Here is an 18,287-nt window from a genome sequence, read left to right as displayed (position 1 = left end):
TTTTTATTGCCCTGACTGGCTGTCTCGTTGGAGCTTGGAGATAACCTGAGGTAAAGCGTCGGGACACCGACTGCTAATTTCAATGCCATGTTTGAGTGCGAACCCGGCTCAGCAATCCGCTCCAGGCCCCATAGACAAATTTTGTGTTACGGCAGGCTGTGATAAAATATTCACGGAACTCATCTGTGAACGAGAGCTCTCAGCGCTAGCTTGTTGCTCAGCCACGGAGTCACTGTCATATAACCGTCCCGACAGTGCAATAGAGTCACTTGTTAAAAACGCGCATGCTTGAAACCGTCACCTACTTTCGCTTGGAATTTACCCACCTTATGTGAGCTCGCTCATGCCAACATGATCACGGAATGCGATGAAGTGCGTGCATCCAAAATTCTTTTGGATAGTGAGAGCTTGCCGTCCACGCTCTCTTCGCTGAGCCATCCTCATTAGTACGGAGATCCAGACCATCAACACCTCATCCTAGACGAAGTTTTTCGTTAACAACGCACTCACATTGGATAGGGGACGTCCCTTGATTGCGTTGGCCCAACATCCGGTGCGACGAAGTGGGTTTATTTCTACTCTTCTCTGCCTGAGCTTTCGGCAGCAAAAACGCCCTAAGCCATACACTAAGAACTTGAAAGCCAAGACCGCAAGAAAAACTGGAGCGGTGACCGTTCCCCTGCGTCTCATCGCCGTCGAGATATTTTGTGGGTGGAACATCGTGCAGGAACGAGTCTAGTTGCTGCTTGTGTCTCCTTGTTCTAATGCAGTAGGCGGTCACAACGAAAACCCATCAAGCAACGGCTGACAAGAGTGCAGACAGACTCGTGATGTCGCACCTGCATCATTTCTGAAGTAAATTTGAAGTTCATACGAGGAAGAGATCGTTCTTAACTACTTGATTCTATCGGGAACGAGACCCAATGGAGAGTGATGACTGCGGAGCTGCGGTAATGAAAGTGTCGCTGAACGAGGAGCCGTGCTGAAGATTTCTCCTCTCTCTCACGAAGCGTTTCGTAGTGTGATGCGTCTGCCGTTGCGAAGCCGACCGGATGCAGCACCGTTTGCAGTCGCCCTTAGGTCCCAACGATCAAACCACGCAAACATCGTACGGTTGTGCTCCATCGGTGTCTCCTACCCATATTGCATGGTTACAGACTTCAGTCATACCACCTTAAACTACCATTCAAGTAGAGAGTAGCACCCTCAGTGCCATAAAACACCGCGTTCACTGAATAAATGATCATGAAGTCTGTGATTCCCTTCCATATATCTGCGGTCATGTTCCACAGATACCCGTACATGATTACAGAATCTAGATGAAACTACGGCTACAATACAAAGAACTACCACTATACATCCACAAAACGCACGACGCTCTTTAGCCACCGTCGTCTTCCAAAAACATCTTACGTGTACAGAATCACAGTTAAAAACTCTCGTACGAGTATGTGATGATGAGAAGCCCCATGGAAAACGAAAAAAAGAATATCCCGCACTTCAGTATATTACAGTGGAAGAATCATACGACCACCTCTTCGTCTCGATGGTTTCAGAATGATCATCTCTCATTCTGTGGGCAACACGTGACTAAAGTAGAGAATGTCCTGATTCCTTCGCCCACGCGCATCGGCTTGCTGCACCTTCCGGCCTTCTGTAACTGGCCATCGACGGATTCGCCAACGTCCTACGCAACCTGCGTTCTGTGATCAACAGGAGTCCCGTACACAACACCGCAGCAGTGCAACTACCACGGCAGAAACAACGCAAATCATGGTGTCAGACTGGACGCGGACGCACAACCACCCAGTGTTCTACGCGCTGGCGCTGTGTGCACTTTCGGAGCGACGCCGCCGGCAGGCGGCAGGTACTCTCCGGTGGAAACCTCTACATACGTGAAGTCTTCGACATCCTCCCTGAGGGCAACTGCCACGGTTGAAACGAAGCCCTTGCGTTGCCGCTACATATCGGCAGGCGAATGATCCACACGAGAGGTCCGCAACCAACGCGGCACTACATGGCTCCCACTTTAGCAGCGCCTCTGCGCGATCATGAATGGTAATCAGGCACTACCCCCACAGTCGCATATCGGCAGGAATTACAACGAAGAGTTGCTCGTCACCTATGCGTATCTTGAGTCGCCATCCTTTGTCAGCTCCCCCAAATATCACATCAGCGCAATGAGTATCTGCATTCTGTGAATGTATCCATCACTCACACGCACTGCTCCCTACTGTGCCCCTCCGTGTCCGCTGTCTCGGAACTGACATCATCCAGACGGGCAAAAGCATTCCTATCCACTAGCACCCCGCTACAGGTGCTCCATCCGCGCTCCTACATTCGCGAGATTTCCAACACAAATTTGTCTGGCAGGTCGCAAACATAGACATGATCAACTTGCCATACGACCGTGAGAAGCCTCACGCATGCGTGCCGCAGCCTTGACAAAGTGACTGTCCGTCCAGAAGACCTCTGTGTATACCGGTTCGCCGTTGCCGAAACACCCCTCCCACCCACACGGTACATTTTCCCGTTGTCCGCCGCCCTAAAACTGTAGTCTCTTGTCGCACGCATTCTCCCTTGCGAGCCAACTGCTTTCCAGCCTGCCTCAAATGGAAACGAAGAACACGGGCCTCAATCATCGCCCAACTTTACGTACAATCTCTACGTGATAAGGGTCAGGATACTCTACAGACGCCCACTATTTGTCTCCAACGCTCGACAACAGAGCCTCCGTCTGCCGTTCGGGTTTCATGGATCGAGCGTCAGTATACAGAAGTTGGAATACGTCTGGTGCCGCGGGGAACCCGAGTCATTACAATTTACGATTTCTCCCATACAGGAAAACCTTTCCCCCGTTGTATCGCTCCTTCGCATGCCAGACTTCATCTTGTTGCTTCGACGTGCCCTGTTGGCGGTGCGTAATCCGGCTACTAGCCCGGTAGACACCTTGGTTCGTCAGCCATACGGGAAACTTTGATACCCCGGATCTGCTCTGAATTGTACCTGACCATCGGCGTTTCGTGCCCGCCTGAGTGTGCTTACTTGTTCTACAAACGAAACACAGGAATACCACGATCCTCTGTCGCTCGACACAACGAGGACCCCCAGACGCATTCCCACAACGTAGGACAGCCGCTCACTGACAGACAGCAATTCCGTCATGGTCCCTTTCGGCGTTCTTCGTTTTCTTCGCTACCCCAGCGGTTCGACAAAGAGATTCTGCTGCAGCCTCCGTTATCTCGCATGCACCGTTCACTACAGCCTGGCTACACACACAAAGTTCCAGTGAAACACGTATAGCACCTGGTTCCGCCGAAGATCGGCTCCCGTTTGTGGTGGAAGGGCCGAACACCCGAAGCGATAGCTGAATATCTCACTGCTCCTCCACTCGACGTCACAAAGTACTGGACACTTGTTTCGCCCTCACGCAAGTCGCTTCTTACATGCGGCTACTGAAGCCAAACAACAGCCGGCACCGGCTGCCGAAACGTGGGACACCAACCACATCTTTATGGCAATGCCCGGTACCACATAGTTTCGCCCCGGGCGGCCGCTTCCCCCATTCAGGACATTATGTTGAACCCACGCTGTATGCATGACGCCGCCTAGTCTCTCAGTGAGGCAGCGTGACCCAGATCCGTCAACTGGCTCTGAAACGCATGTCCACCTGCGCTCCCGTCTGCCGAACCCGGACCGCCGATTCCGATGACACTGCCTGTTCAAGATCACCCCGCGACGCCTATAAGACCACAGTGATAGCGCCAAACGCACACGAACGTTATGTCAACAGCATCTCATACCCGGCACCCAAAGCCTACAGCCTGAGCAGCGAAGCGACAGTTCGCCATATCCACAGAGACTGGAACGACATCCGACAGCCGCCAAACGACACACCATGCACTCTCCGGAACCGGAATGTGACCGAAGGTCCTCTGGCCTTTCTGCATGGTCGCTGCAACTCACAAGCGCCATCAACACGCGGCAAAACCGTACCCACCCGACACACGATTCCTCTCCGATTATTCACGCACCATGTCTTTCCTCGGCATCAGGATCACTCCAAGGATACTCGCGTCCTCATAGGAATCCGGGTCAGCTCCTAAATCATGTGCTGCATGCAAGTAGCCCTGGACGCATACGACCGACTGCTGCCTTCAAGATACACTACACGACCACCTGCTACCCTTGGATACTCAAAAGCATCGTCGGAGTGTGCTGTAGCGGCGGAGGAGGCAGCCGGTGAGGGAAGGGATGGGAGTGATTTGTGATAGAGGCGAGACATGGATGGCGTAGTCGAAGGAACGATTGTGCATTGCGATTAGCAGCGTAATCCAAAAAAATGGTACGCCCATTATACTGTGACAGCAGGCGTGGACGCCGCTTCCCGTTCGTGCGAACAGCGGCTGTGGGTACAGGCCCCTTAGGTCAGGGTCATTTCTAGATGCCACCTATGAATCCATACGCTATCCCCGGAACAGATTCGCATCAGAATGATTGTCCACCAACACCGCCGACTCTCCAGCTCACTTCCTCAGACTGCACTCACGCAGCACACTCCTAACCAAAGGATCCCATGTGGGGCCGAATCCAATGAGCCACGCACTAGCTCGCGCTGCCCCTACCCCGCAATCTCAAACCTACGTACGCTGCCAGCGCCTCGACATCCACAGCCCGCTTCGAACCCTACGCCCGACAGTCCCCATCACACGCACATGCCGCCCAAATCGTTGCCCTCACTCACCCACACTTCGCTAAGTCTACCACGGAACAAACTCGCATTCATCATCACTTCCGAATTCCTGATCACGTACGGCATCAGACTGGATATTAAAGAACGGAAAAAGCGGTCCGGCGCACGGTATGAACGCACCCAAATGACCTATTGATCGGTGGTATATGTCTCACCCCTCGCTGCCGTGAGGGTATCGCCTCGTTTTTCACCATGCGACCGGCTCCTGAGACGTATCCCAACTCTCTACACTCGATACGACATCGACTATGAACCCTCCGACCAGTGCGCAAGGAGCGCATAGATCACTCAATCCCCCACATCCGCCGCTACCTTCCTGGTAACGTCCCATCCCTCGCATATCCGATCAAGTGGCTATGCCATGCCGCAGGCGACCCCAAGACCATACTCAGCCTTTGACAACTCTCTGTCACCCCTACGCTTCAAGTAGATTGGTGCACTTCCCCAGCACAAACAATCCCTGGATATTTCGTCCCTTCAGACCCAGCGAGCATATCTGAACTGCTGGCCTCCCCGTCCTCTGGTGTCAACTGCCACTCGTGTTGTCAAAGAAAACGCATCGGCTTCACCCCCTCAACCATGGACCACCTCGTGCCAACATATTCAAATGATTTCTAACGTCGGCGTACACCCTGTAACGAAGTGCCACGTTTCACTCTACGCGCAGACTCTGAAAGGGCATGCGACAGCCCCCTAAACCACACACCATGCACTCTCCGGAACCGGAATGTGACCGAAGGTCCTCTGGCCTTTCTGCATGGTCGCTGCAACTCACAAGCGACATCAACACGCGGCAAAACCGTACCCACCCGACACACGATTCCTCTCCGATTATTCACGCACTATGTCTTTCCTCGGCATCAGGATCACTCCAAGGATACTCGCGTCCTCATAGGAATCCGGGTCAGCTCCTAAATCATATGCTGCAAGCAAGTAGCCCTGGACGCATACGACCGACTGCCGCCTTCAAGATACACTACACGACCACCTGCTACCCTTGGATACTCGAAAGCATCGTCGGAGTGTGCTGTAGCCGCGGAGGAGGCAGCCGGTGAGGGAAGGGATGGGAGTGATTTGTGATAGAGGCGAGACATGGATGGCGTAGTCGAAGGAACGATTGTGCATTGCGATTAGCAGCGTAATCCAAAAAAATGGTACGCCCATTATAATGTGACAGCAGGCGTGGACGCCGCTTCCCGTTCGTGCGAACAGCGGCTGTGGGTACAGGCCCCTTAGGTCAGGGTCATTTCTAGATGCCACCTATGAATCCATACGCTATCCCCGGAACAGATTCGCATCAGAATGATTGTCCACCAACACCGCCGACTCTCCCGCTCACTTCCTCAGACTGCACTCACGCAGCACACTCCTAACCAAGGGATCCCATGTGGGGCCGAATCCAATGAGCCACGCACTAGCTCGCGCTGCCCCTACCCCGCAATCTCAAACCTACGTACGCTGCCAGCGCCTCGACATCCACAGCCCGCTTCGAACCCTACGCCCGACAGTCCCCATCACACGCACATGCCGCCCAAATCGTTGCCCTCACTCACCCACACTTCGCTAAGTCTACCACGGAACAAACCCGCATTCATCATCACTCCCGAATTCCTGATCACGTACGGCATCATACTGGACATTAAAGAACGGAAAAAGCGGTCCGGCGTACGGTATGAACGCACCCAAATGACCTATTGATCGGTGGTATATGTCTCACCCCTTGCTGCCGTGAGGGTATCGCCTCGTTTTTCACCATGCGACCGGCTCCTGAGACGTATCCCAACTCTCTACACTCGATACGACATCGACTATGAACCCTCCGACCAGTGCGCAAGGAGCGCATAGATCACTCAATCCCCCACATCCGCCGCTCCCTTCATGGTATCGTCCCGTCCCTCGCATATCCGATCAAGTGGCTATGCCATGCCGCAGGCGACCCCAAGACCATACTCAGCCTTTGACAACTCTCTGTCACCCCTACGCTTCAAGTAGATTGGTGCACTGCCCCAGCACAAACAATCCCTGGATATTTCGTCCCTTCAGACCCAGCGAGCATATCTGAACTGCTGGCCTCCCCGTCCTCTGGTGTCAACTGCCACTCGTGTTGTCAAAGAAAACGCATCGGCTTCACCCCCTCACCCATGACCCACCTCGTGACGACACATTCGCCTAATCTCGAATGTGTGCCTACAGCCTGAGCAGCCAAGCGACAGTTCGCCATATCCACAGGAACTCGAACGACATGCGACAGCCACCAAACGACACACCATGCACTCTCCGGAACCGGAATGTGACCGAAGGTCCTCTGGCCTTTCTGCATGGTCGCTGCAACTCACAAGCGCCATCAACACGCGGCAAAACCGTACCCACCCGCCACACGATTCCTCTCCGATTATTCACGCACCATGTCTTTCCTCGGCATCAGGATCACTCCAAGGATACTCGCGTCCTCATAGGAATCCGGATCAGCTCCTAAATCATATGCTGCAAGCAAGTAGCCCTGGACGCATACGACCGACTGCCGCCTTCAAGATACACTACACGACCACCTGCTACCCTTGGATACTCAAAAGCATCGTCGGAGTGTGCTGTAGCCGCGGAGGAGGCAGCCGGTGAGGGAAGGGATGGGAGTGATTTGTGATAGAGGCGAGACATGGATGGCGTAGTCGAAGGAACGATTGTGCATTGCGATTAGCAGCGTAATCCAAAAAAATGGTACGCCCATTATACTGTGACAGCAGGCGTGGAAGCCGCTTCCCGTTCGTGCGAACAGCGGCTGTGGGTACAGGCCCCTTAGGTCAGGGTCATTTCTAGATGCCACCTATGAATCCATACGCTATCCCCGGAACAGATTCGCATCAGAATGATTGTCCACCAACACCGCCGACTCTCCCGCTCACTTCCTCAGACTGCACTCACGCAGCACACTCCTAACCAAGGGATCCCATGTGGGGCCGAATCCAATGAGCCACGCACTAGCTCGCGCTGCCCCTACCCCGCAATCTCAAACCTACGTACGCTGCCAGCGCCTCGACATCCACAGCCCGCTTCGAACCCTACGCCCGACAGTCCCCATCACACGCACATGCCGCCCAAATCGTTGCCCTCACTCACCCACACTTCGCTAAGTCTACCACGGAACAAACTCGCATTCATCATCACTTCCGACTTGCTGACTACGATTCGTACGAGCTCAGCCTGTATGCGAGATGTTTGATAGACGAGACTCGGAGCACGATGTCAATACGCCCAATAGCTTAAATATTGGTGGTATATGTCTCACCCCTTGCTGCCGTGAGGGTATCGCCTCGTTTTTCACCATGCGACCGGCTCCTGAGACGTATCCCAACTCTCTACACTCGATACGACATCGACTATGAACCCTCCGACCAGTGCGCAAGGAGCGCATAGATCACTCAATCCACACATCCGCCGCTCCCTTCATGGTATCGTCCCGTCCCTCGCATATCCGATCAAGTGGCTATGCCATGCCGCAGGCGACCCCAAGACCATACTCAGCCTTTGACAACTCTCTGTCACCCCTACGCTTCAAGTAGATTGGTGCACTGCCCCAGCACAAACAATCCCTGGATATTTCGTCCCTTCAGACCCAGCGAGCATATCTGAACTGCTGGCCTCCCCGTCCTCTGGTGTCAACTGCCACTCGTGTTGTCAAAGAAAACGCATCGGCTTCACCCCCTCACCCATGACCCACCTCGCGACGACACATTCGCCTAATCTCGAATGTATGCCTACAGCCTGAGCAGCCAAGCGACAGTTCGCCATATCCACAGGAACTCGAACGACATGCGACAGCCACCAAACGACACACCATGCACTCTCCGGAACCGGAATGTGACCGAAGGTCCTCTGGCCTTTCTGCATGGTCGCTGCAACTCACAAGCGCCATCAACACGCGGCAAAACCGTACCCACCCGCCACACGATTCCTCTCCGATTATTCACGCACCATGTCTTTCCTCGGCATCAGGATCACTCCAAGGATACTCGCGTCCTCATAGGAATCCGGGTCAGCTCCTAAATCATATGCTGCAAGCAAGTAGCCCTGGACGCATACGACCGACTGCCGCCTTCAAGATACACTACACGACCACCTGCTACCCTTGGATACTCAAAAGCATCGTCGGAGTGTGCTGTAGCCGCGGAGGAGGCAGCCGGTGAGGGAAGGGATGGGAGTGATTTGTGATAGAGGCGAGACATGGATGGCGTAGTCGAAGGAACGATTGTGCATTGCGATTAGCAGCGTAATCCAAAAAAATGGTACGCCCATTATACTGTGACAGCAGGCGTGGACGCCGCTTCCCGTTCGTGCGAACAGCGGCTGTGGGTACAGGCCCCTTAGGTCAGGGTCATTTCTAGATGCCACCTAGGAATCCATACGCTATCCCCGGAATAAGATTCGCATCAGAATGATTGTCCACCAACACCGCCGACTCTCCCGCTCACTTTCTCAGACTGCACTCACGCAGCACACTCCTAACCAAGGGATCCCATGTGGGGCCGAATCCAATGAGCCACGCACTAGCTCGCGCTGCCCCTACCCCGCAATCTCAAACCTACGTACGCTGCCAGCGCCTCGACATCCACAGCCCGCTTCGAACCCTACGCCCGACAGTCCCCATCACACGCACATGCCGCCCAAATCGTTGCCCTCACTCACCCACACTTCGCTAAGTCTACCACGGAACAAACTCGCATTCATCATCACTCCCGAATTCCTGATCACGTACGGCATCAGACTGGATATTAAAGAACGGAAAAAGCGGTCCGGCGCACGGTATGAACGCACCCAAATGACCTATTGATCGGTGGTATATGTCTCACCCATTGCTGCCGTGAGGGTATCGCCTCGTTTTTCACCATGCGACCGGCTCCTGAGACGTATCCCAACTCTCTACACTCGATACGACATCGACTATGAACCCTCCGACCAGTGCACAAGGAGCGCATAGATCACTCAATCCCCCACATCCGCCGCTCCCCTCATGGTATCGTCCCGTCCCTCGCATATCCGATCAAGTGGCTATGCCATGCCGCAGGCGACCCCAAGACCATACTCAGCCTTTGACAACTCTCTGTCACCCCTACGCTTCAAGTAGATTGGTGCACTGCCCCAGCACAAACAATCCCTGGATATTTCGTCCCTTCAGACCCAGCGAGCATATCTGAACTGCTGGCCTCCCCGTCCTCTGGTGTCAACTGCCGCTCGTGTTGTCAAAGAAAACGCATCGGCTTCACCCCCTCACCCATGGACCACCTCGTGCCAACATATTCACATGATTTCTAACGTCGGCGTACACCCTGTAACGAAGTGCCACGTTTCACTCTACGCGCAGACTCTGAAAGGGCATGCGACAGCCCCCTAAACCACACACCACGAACTCTCCGGAACCGGAATGTGACCGAAGGTCCTCTGGCCTTTCTGCATGGTCGCTGCAACTCACAAGCGACATCAACACGCGGCAAAACCGTACCCACCCGCCACACGATTCCTCTCCGATTATTCACGCACCATGTCTTTCCTCGGCATCAGGATCACTCCAAGGATACTCGCGTCCTCATAGGAATCCGGGTCAGCTCCTAAATCATATGCTGCAAGCAAGTAGCCCTGGACGCATACGACCGACTGCCGCCTTCAAGATACACTACACGACCACCTGCTACCCGTGGATACTCAAAAGCATCGTCGGAGTGTGCTGTAGCGGCGGAGGAGGCAGCCGGTGAGGGAAGGGATGGTAGTGATTTGTGATAGAGGCGAGACATGGATGGCGTAGTCGAAGGAACGATTGTGCATTGCGATTAGCAGTGTAATCCAAAAAAATGGTACGCCCATTATACTGTGACAGCAGGCGTGGAAGCCGCTTCCCGTTCGTGCGAACAGCGGCTGTGGGTACAGGCCCCTTAGGTCAGGGTCATTTCTAGATGCCACCTAGGAATCCATACGCTATCCCCGGAATAAGATTCGCATGAGAAGGCTTGTCCTCCATCACTGCTGACTCTGGTGCTCACGTCCTCAGACTCCACTCAGAACAGCGTTTTCCTTCTGCTGCGTTTAAAAGATCAGTCCGTTTTAACTTCTGTACCAAGATATCTGTGGTCCCCCCCGAAGTCTTAATCCAGTTAAAAGGCCTTGTTCGGGGGGAACCACAGATATCTTGGTACAGAAGTTAAAACGGACTGATCTTTTAAACGCAGCAGAAGGAAAACGCGTTCAGGCGTGCAAGGCTTGTCGACTGGGACGCATGGTCAAATGATAAGCAGGCATCTCACTAAATCTTCGCCCTATGAACAGTTGTGAACGATACACGCGCGCTTTCACCGCGCGAGTCTGTTAGTTTCATAAAACACTCTTGCTAACATAGGCTTTTTGGTGCTTCTCGCTTCTACCGGCACATCTCGTTGCGTGTTTGTTTTGGAACACTCGGCGGACAGGCGTGGACTGCGTCTCGCATCTCCCGGCTTCTCCTGTCGGTTCCGTGGGTGTTTTCCAGGAGCAGAAGGAGATGTACTCCTTCACCTTCGACTTGCTCAACTACGTGATTTCCCTGCTGAAGCCTGGAGCCTCGTTCAGTAGCATTTACGCTGACGCGCGCGCCTACGTGGAAGAACGGAAGCCTGGCCTCGTGGACCACCTCCTCAAGATGGTTGGACACTGCATGGGGATTGAGTACAGGTCGAACTCGCTCGTCCTTAACGCGAAGAACCCAAAGTGAGCAGGGGGTGCATGCACGCCGGAAACGGCGCGAAAGAGAGACGCGACAAAGAGAAAGAGAAGAGAGAGAGAACGACGCATTGGGAAATGCATGCGGCGCTCAGCGGGGGAAGCGAGGTGGCGGCCGCAGCAGACGAGCCGGGCTGTCGGGAGCAGAGCCATGTGGCAGAAGAAAGAGAATTCTTCAAAGTGTGAAAGTAGGACGGTTGCAGCGACGATCCACTCAGCTTGTGGAGAGAAAAAGTGTTTGGGTTTCTCATCTGTGGGCGAGATGTGTCTTGGTCGCGAACGAGCTTTTTCTCGCGCGTGGAATGTCTCTTGCAGATCCGTCGTAGAGAGAGGCATGGTCTTCAACATCTCTGTCGGTTTCTCGCACCTCACAACTTCAAAGGGGAAGAACTACGCGATCTGGCTAGCTGACACCGTTCTCCTTCCGACGGAAGAGGGCGCAGCTCCTGTTGGTGAGAAAAGACGCTGGAGACACGTCGAAAACGCCGTGGTTGGAAACTCGCGGAGAAAGAATGCGATTAGCTTACGCGCCAACGTACAAACGCGTTGATGCAGGGGTTTGTTTGGAAGCATGCGTCGGAACTGAAACACGGTTTCAACTTTGATGCACAGATGGGCGTCATCCTTGTACGGTTGGTACCTTGGCTGCAAGTCCAGAGGGGACCCCATCTCTTACGCGGCTAAACGTCAAACTTGCAGATTTACTTGGGAGGTAGTGGATTGTGCATTATTTCCACACTTCGTTTCTGAAGAAGGAACGAAAGGACGAAAACGGGAAGGGTCGGGAGTGCAACGGAGGCGCCGTGGTTCCTTCCCACGGTAGAAAAAGAGCGGTGTCGAGGATGTCCGCTACCGTTTTTGTGTGGCGAGCAAAAGTCGGTATCCCGTTTCGTGGGGATCGGAGGGCGGGGAGAACCGTGCCCAGCTGGAGGTCCCGTGTCTCTTTTTCGAGGTGAACTGTCTCTTGGTTTCGTTCTTCTCTCAGTGTTGACGGACGGGACGTCGAAGGCACTCCGCCACGTCTCGTACGAACTGGAGGATGCAGAGGAGGAGCTTGCGGAGAAATCGAAGGCGGCCGACGTGAAGAAGCCGAGCACTAAGGAGGAGTCAAAGCCGAAGGGCGGCGAGGGCAAGGACGCACAGAAAAAGAGTGCGAAGAAGGAGAGCTCGAAAGTGAAAGAGAAAGAGAAAGAAACGAGAAAAACAGCGACAACTGGTGGCGCCATTTCCGCTACGATCCTCAACAATGCCGAATCCGTCATTCTTAAAGACAGGTAAGCTTTCTCGCCTCTCCTTCGTCCTGTTCTCGTCTTCTCGTCTTCTGCTTTCGTCTTTTCTTCATCCACCTCTCGCGGGGTCTCCGTCGACTTTAGGCGTCCTCTGTCCCCTCTTCGCCTTTCTTGATCTTCCTCTTTCGAAGCGTCGGGCGTCCACGGATCTTCGCCCACATCCTCTCCCTACCAATTTCGAAAAAAGTACATAGTCTGTTTTTAAGATACAAAACCTCAAAGGGTAGCGCGCGTACCGGGTTTCATCCCAACGTCTGACAGCACGACTAACGGCAGTCTCTCTTCATCTCGCAGTTCGTGCTGTTCCTCGTCTCTTGTATGTAAACAAGCCTTTGCTCTCGAGGTCACCGTCTTCTGTTCCGTGTTCTTTTCCGTTCCCTTTTTTGTGAACGTTTCTCCCGCAACAGACTCCGGCGGCGGACTGGGTCTCAAGCTGCGACTGCGCAGCAGGAGGCCGAAGAGAGAGACGAGCGACAGAGACAGCTGAGGAAGAAGAAGTCTGAGCAACTGCGGCTGCGCTTCGACAACGAAAAGGATGGCGCGGGCCTGGAGAGGAAGAAGAAAGAAGGGAAAAAAATGGAAGACATCAAGTGTTTCTCGGGCCCTGAAGGTTTCCCCCGGGATCTCAAAGCAAACAAAGTAAGAAACGCGTTTTTCGTCTTCTAAACGCATCGCGTTATCGCGTTAAACCCTTCCTTACTCCCGGTTTTTTCCCGTGCTTCCTCCACTTTGCTTTCGATGTGTGTCTGTTGAGTCCCGCAATATGTCTCTCGCGTTTTTTTTCGCTCGACAAAAGGTCCGTGCCTCAAGCTCTCATGGCGCAGTCAGCTTCGCCTTGTGTCTTCGAGCGTGCGAACTTCCCTCGAAAGCGCCGGTGTGACGGTTCGAGATCCTCAGGCCTCTGCTTGGTGGAGACGACTTTGTCAGTCTTTTAGGTCATGCGCGCCTCCGCGCCCTGGTTCGATGCCATCCATTTTTATCTTTTTCTCTCTTTTTATTTCCCTCTCTTTCTTTCTCTTTCTCTCTCTTTTTCTCTTTGTCACTCTCTCGCTCTGTTTCTCTTTGTGTGCACTTCTTTTCTTCTCCCTCAGCTGTATGTGGACTTCAAGTCCGAGTCGCTTTTGGTTCCTATCCACGGGTCTCACCTCCCTTTCCATTTGTCGACCGTGAAGAACGTGACGTGCAGCGAGGCACAGGGCGACTCGTCGGGGAGTTCCTTGTCGGTTTCCGGCAAGAATCGGTCGCCGTTCTTCGTGCTGCGAATTAACTTCCAAGTGCCTGGGAGTCAAACGCTGACGCTGAAAGGCGAAGAGAACCCCCTGCCGGACCTCTCCGGAAAGCCAGACACCGTTTTCATCAAGGAACTGATGTTCAAAAGCGAAGACGGCAGGCACCTGCAAAGTACGCGACACCGCAAAAGGATGCTTTTTTCAACCCCAGCTCCTCTCACTCCCCGCACCCAGTCAACCTCGTCGCCTTAGTACAGTCACAACCTCTCTGTGTCTCCTTTTGCGCGTAGCGATAGGCGTCTCTGCTGATGCGTGTGTTTCCGTGTGTCTCCTTTTGATTGTCCAGCGATCTTTAGGACGATCAAAGAGCAGCTGAAGCGGGTGAAGCAGAAGGCTCTGGAGGACGATGTTGCGGGGGAGATGATGGAGCAAGACAAGTTGATTCTCAATCGCACTGGGCGGCGCGTCCTGTTGAAAGATTTGATGATTCGCCCAAACATCGCCCCCGGGATGCGCAAGCTCATCGGTTCCCTCGAGGCCCACACCAACGGCCTTCGGTGAGGAGACAGTGCGAAAGTGAACAAAAGACCTAACGCGCATGCAGAGAGGGGAGGGAGGCGGATGTGCGCGAGCGAAGCTCGACGTCCAGCGTCCTCCAGGGAGATGCATGCATCGGCAACTAACGGTCTTCTCACGCGTAGAACTGGGAAAGCCCAGAGCCGAGGGGATCCACCCCGATCCGGAACAGTGAAGAAGGCCTAAAAAAAGGCGCAGTGGAGAGACAGCGGGGAATGCGAGCGAGGAACGCGAGCGAGGAACGCAAGTGAGGAACGCGAGCGGGGAAGTGCGGTAACACGCCCGCTCTCGCCGAGATTTTTGTGTTGCCTCTGGCTTCCTGAGCAGAGCCGGCCCTCTGTTGTTTCGGGACAGTAAAACTTCGTTTGTCTCCCCCCGTTTCTTCAGATTCACTGTCAACACTCGCGGGCAAATTGACCAGGTCGACATCACGTATAGCAACATCAAACACGCCATGTTCCAGCCTTGCGAACGCGAGCTCATTGTCCTCATCCACTTCCACCTCAAGGTGCGCCTCCCGTCGCAGACAACCGCATCCGATACACGTGCACTTTTGCACCGATGTATGGACGTCGGAGTCTGCGTGTTTCTGTTTACTGGTCTATGTATATATATAATTTATATATGTATATATATATATATATATACATGTATATATATAATTTATATATGTATATATATATATAATTTATATACATGTATATATAATTTATATATATATATATATATATATATATATATGGAACTGCGGGATCAGGTGCGGGGGGTGAAGGGGGACGACCGTAGGTTCGTCGTGGCGTGTCCGGTGTGATCTGCGGAGAGGTGCACACACAGAGATATTGATATATCTGTGTCGATGCCGGTAGACATGTCCGTGGACTGGGTTTATGCACTACGTGTGTGTGTTTGGGGGGAGCGGGACGCGTCAAGGATCGCTGTGGCTACAGTCCGCATTCCAGCAGTCTATTGCTAGCTCGAGAGTCGCCGTCCCCGGTTTCCTGCGCTCGGGCCTCGCCTTCCGACAAAGCCGTTCTGTCTCTGTCTTTCGCTGCGTCAGTCTGCGATCATGGTGGGCAAGAAACGTACGCAGGACGTTCAGTTCTACACAGAGGCGGGCACACAAACGGACGACCTTGACAATCGCCGGAAGTGAGACGAGAAATCAAATACGTCAACCGCCGAAATACCCTTGCAGGCGCACCTACATTTATTAATACACACATACATGCATGCATCTACCAATGCCTTCGTGTATAGTCATAAAGCTACATGCACGCGTCTCTTCACCTACACGTACTGCGTAAATCTCCACACAGCGACGCATGTATATATGTTGATACGTGAGCATATGTGCATGCAGTGAAGGGTTTAACATGGAGACAAACACCTGCAGATGCATCTGCCTGTCGCAGTGAGAGGGAAAGGTTCTCGCGCGAGTCGAGAAGATGGCCGTTCGCTTCCTTTTCCACAAGTTTGCGGGGCGCCCGTTTTGCCCCGCCCCTGGCAACGGCCTCGCCTTTCGATCTTTTGGCGCGGCGACACCCGCGCGTATCTCACGGCTGCTTATTTTCTTGCATGCGTGTGTCCGTGCTTCAGTCGATCTTTCCACGACCCAGATGAGACGCAGGACGAGATGCGCGAGAGAGAACTCAAGAGGAAATTGAACAACGAATTCAAGCGCTTTGTCCAGCAGGTAGAAGACATCGCAAAGGTTGAGTTCGATCTGCCTTACAGGTGCGTGTGCGCAAGAACCGAGAAGGCGTCTCGAGTCGGGTGAGAGGGCCTGTATCGACATCGCACATGGGAGTGTTTTCGGAATCTCTTTTTCGCATTCTCGGAATCTCTTCCGCTCTTTTCTGAGGTTTGCCGTCTCCGCAGAGAGCTCCGCTTCACTGGTGTGCCGATGAAGAGCAACGTGGAAATCCTCCCGACTGCAAACTGCCTCGTCCACTTGATCGAATGGCCGCCGTTCGTGCTTCCCCTCGAAGACATCGAACTCGTCAGTTTCGAGCGCGTCGCCCACGGTCTGCGGAACTTCGACGTCATCTTCGTCTTCCAGGTGCGAAAAACGCGCAGGCACGTTCACCGACAGACGCATAGCAAGGCCGATTTCTGGAGATAGAGACACACGCTCACGAAAGTGCGGGCGTTCTGACACGCGAGGTGGAGAACGTCTCCCCTGCGGAAGTCTCAAATTTACTCCCGCCAAAAAGAGATGCCGCTTGCTCACCCTACGCTAGTGCAAGCACAACAGCAACTTCCCCAGATATCTGTTATCTCGATCTTTATATATATGCATATATGTGCACATGTATACTGTTATATGTAAATATAGATGCATGCGTGTGTAGAGTCTCCCCCAGGTACAACCGTGTATGGCCGTTGTGAGAGAGGTTGGCGTGTGTGTAGTCTCCATGTGCTTCGTATTTTCGTTGTTGACGGCGAGAAAGCGAGGGATCGAAAAAGGTTCATCAGAGTCGCGGGGGGGTGGGCTGTGTTTTTGCCCGGATTCTTTCCTTTGCAGGACTACACAAAGCCAGTTAAGCGGATTGACTTGGTTCCGATTGAGTTCCTGGACAACTTGAAGGTGAGCGTCCTTGTCTCTCTGTCGCCGGAAGTCGTTCTTTTCCTTTCCGTTGTCGCGTTCTCGTCCTTCTGGCACCGCAGACAGGCGTCTTCTCTGCTCTAGTTCTCGCTGACGGGTGTATTCTCGTCCGCGTTTCCTTCCGGCTTCTCTGTCTCAGAGGTGGTTAAACGAACTGGAGATTGTCTGGTACGAGGGCAAACAGAACTTGAACTGGAATGCGATTTTGAAGCAAATCCGCGATGATCCGCACGGCTTCGTCGAGGCGGGAGGCTTCGAAATGTTCCTCGGAGACGACAGTCCCTCTGGGGAAGAGGGCGACACCGACGAAGACGATGACGACGAGGAATACGCCGAATCGGGCAGCGAGGTAGGCGAAGGAGCGACGCTTACCTCTCAAACAGGAGAGGATGTGTGAAGACCCAACATCGCTGTCAAGGAGTGCCCAGCCAGATTTTTTCTTCACATGCCAACGCGTGCATGCAGGCTCACCAAAAATGCGGATGCCGCCATGCACAGCGCTTGTGGGTGGCGATCTTGAAGAAAAGCCACGCATTTCTAGCTTTGCTTAGAGATAGAGATCTACCTGTGTAAGGAGTTGCATGGCTCGTCGAGCTATTAGGTGTGAAGCGGTTGGGTGTATGGCATTGTAACGAGCGTTTTTCTTTTCTTGCAGAGTGAATACAATGAAGGGAGCGGAGAGGAAGAGGAAGACGGGGGGGAGGGATCCTCGGAAGAAGACTCGAGCGACAGCGACGACGATGAGTCTCTTGCAGACGAAAGCGACGAAGATGAAGAATACAACGACGTCTCGTCAGATGAAGAAGAAGGCCTCAGTTGGGATGAACTGGAAGAACGCGCAAAGAAGGGTAAACGAGAGTCCTGCACAAAGGGGGACATGCTGTAAAAGAGACAGACCCCTATCGAGATATGTCCGTAGATGTGATTGGAGGTGCTTCTCCACACGAGTAGGATGGTGCCAACACATACAAATAAATACATCTATCCATATATATATATATATATATATATTTATACATACAGATATGTGTATGTTTATTTATCTGTGGATGCATGTGTGGAGATATCTGTGCAGTCGTGAAAAAGTGATTTGT

The 18,287-nt window shown here is 53.3% G+C and overlaps 1 protein-coding gene across 1 annotated transcript; it reads left to right on the top strand.

The window, feature by feature from the left end:
- Positions 1–10,593: 10,593 nt before the first annotated feature.
- NCLIV_005190 (putative transcription elongation factor FACT 140 kDa) lies at positions 10,594–18,079 on the top strand (the record flags this gene model as incomplete). Its single annotated transcript, XM_003880029.1, has 14 exons — positions 10,594–10,596; positions 11,265–11,482; positions 11,810–11,946; positions 12,480–12,768; positions 13,191–13,422; positions 13,875–14,184; positions 14,359–14,569; positions 14,976–15,096; positions 15,646–15,737; positions 16,185–16,322; positions 16,467–16,647; positions 17,113–17,175; positions 17,333–17,542; positions 17,849–18,079. The coding sequence occupies 14 exons, from the start codon at positions 10,594–10,596 to the stop codon at positions 18,077–18,079; spliced, it is 2,436 nt and encodes an 811-aa protein (XP_003880078.1).
- Positions 18,080–18,287: the final 208 nt, after the last annotated feature.

The sequence above is a fragment of the Neospora caninum genome, chromosome II (genome assembly GCF_000208865.1).
Source record: "Neospora caninum Liverpool complete genome, chromosome II".
In the NCBI taxonomy this organism is placed as follows: Eukaryota; Apicomplexa; class Conoidasida; order Eucoccidiorida; family Sarcocystidae; genus Neospora; species Neospora caninum.
This window is presented reverse-complemented; position numbering and strand designations above follow the sequence as displayed.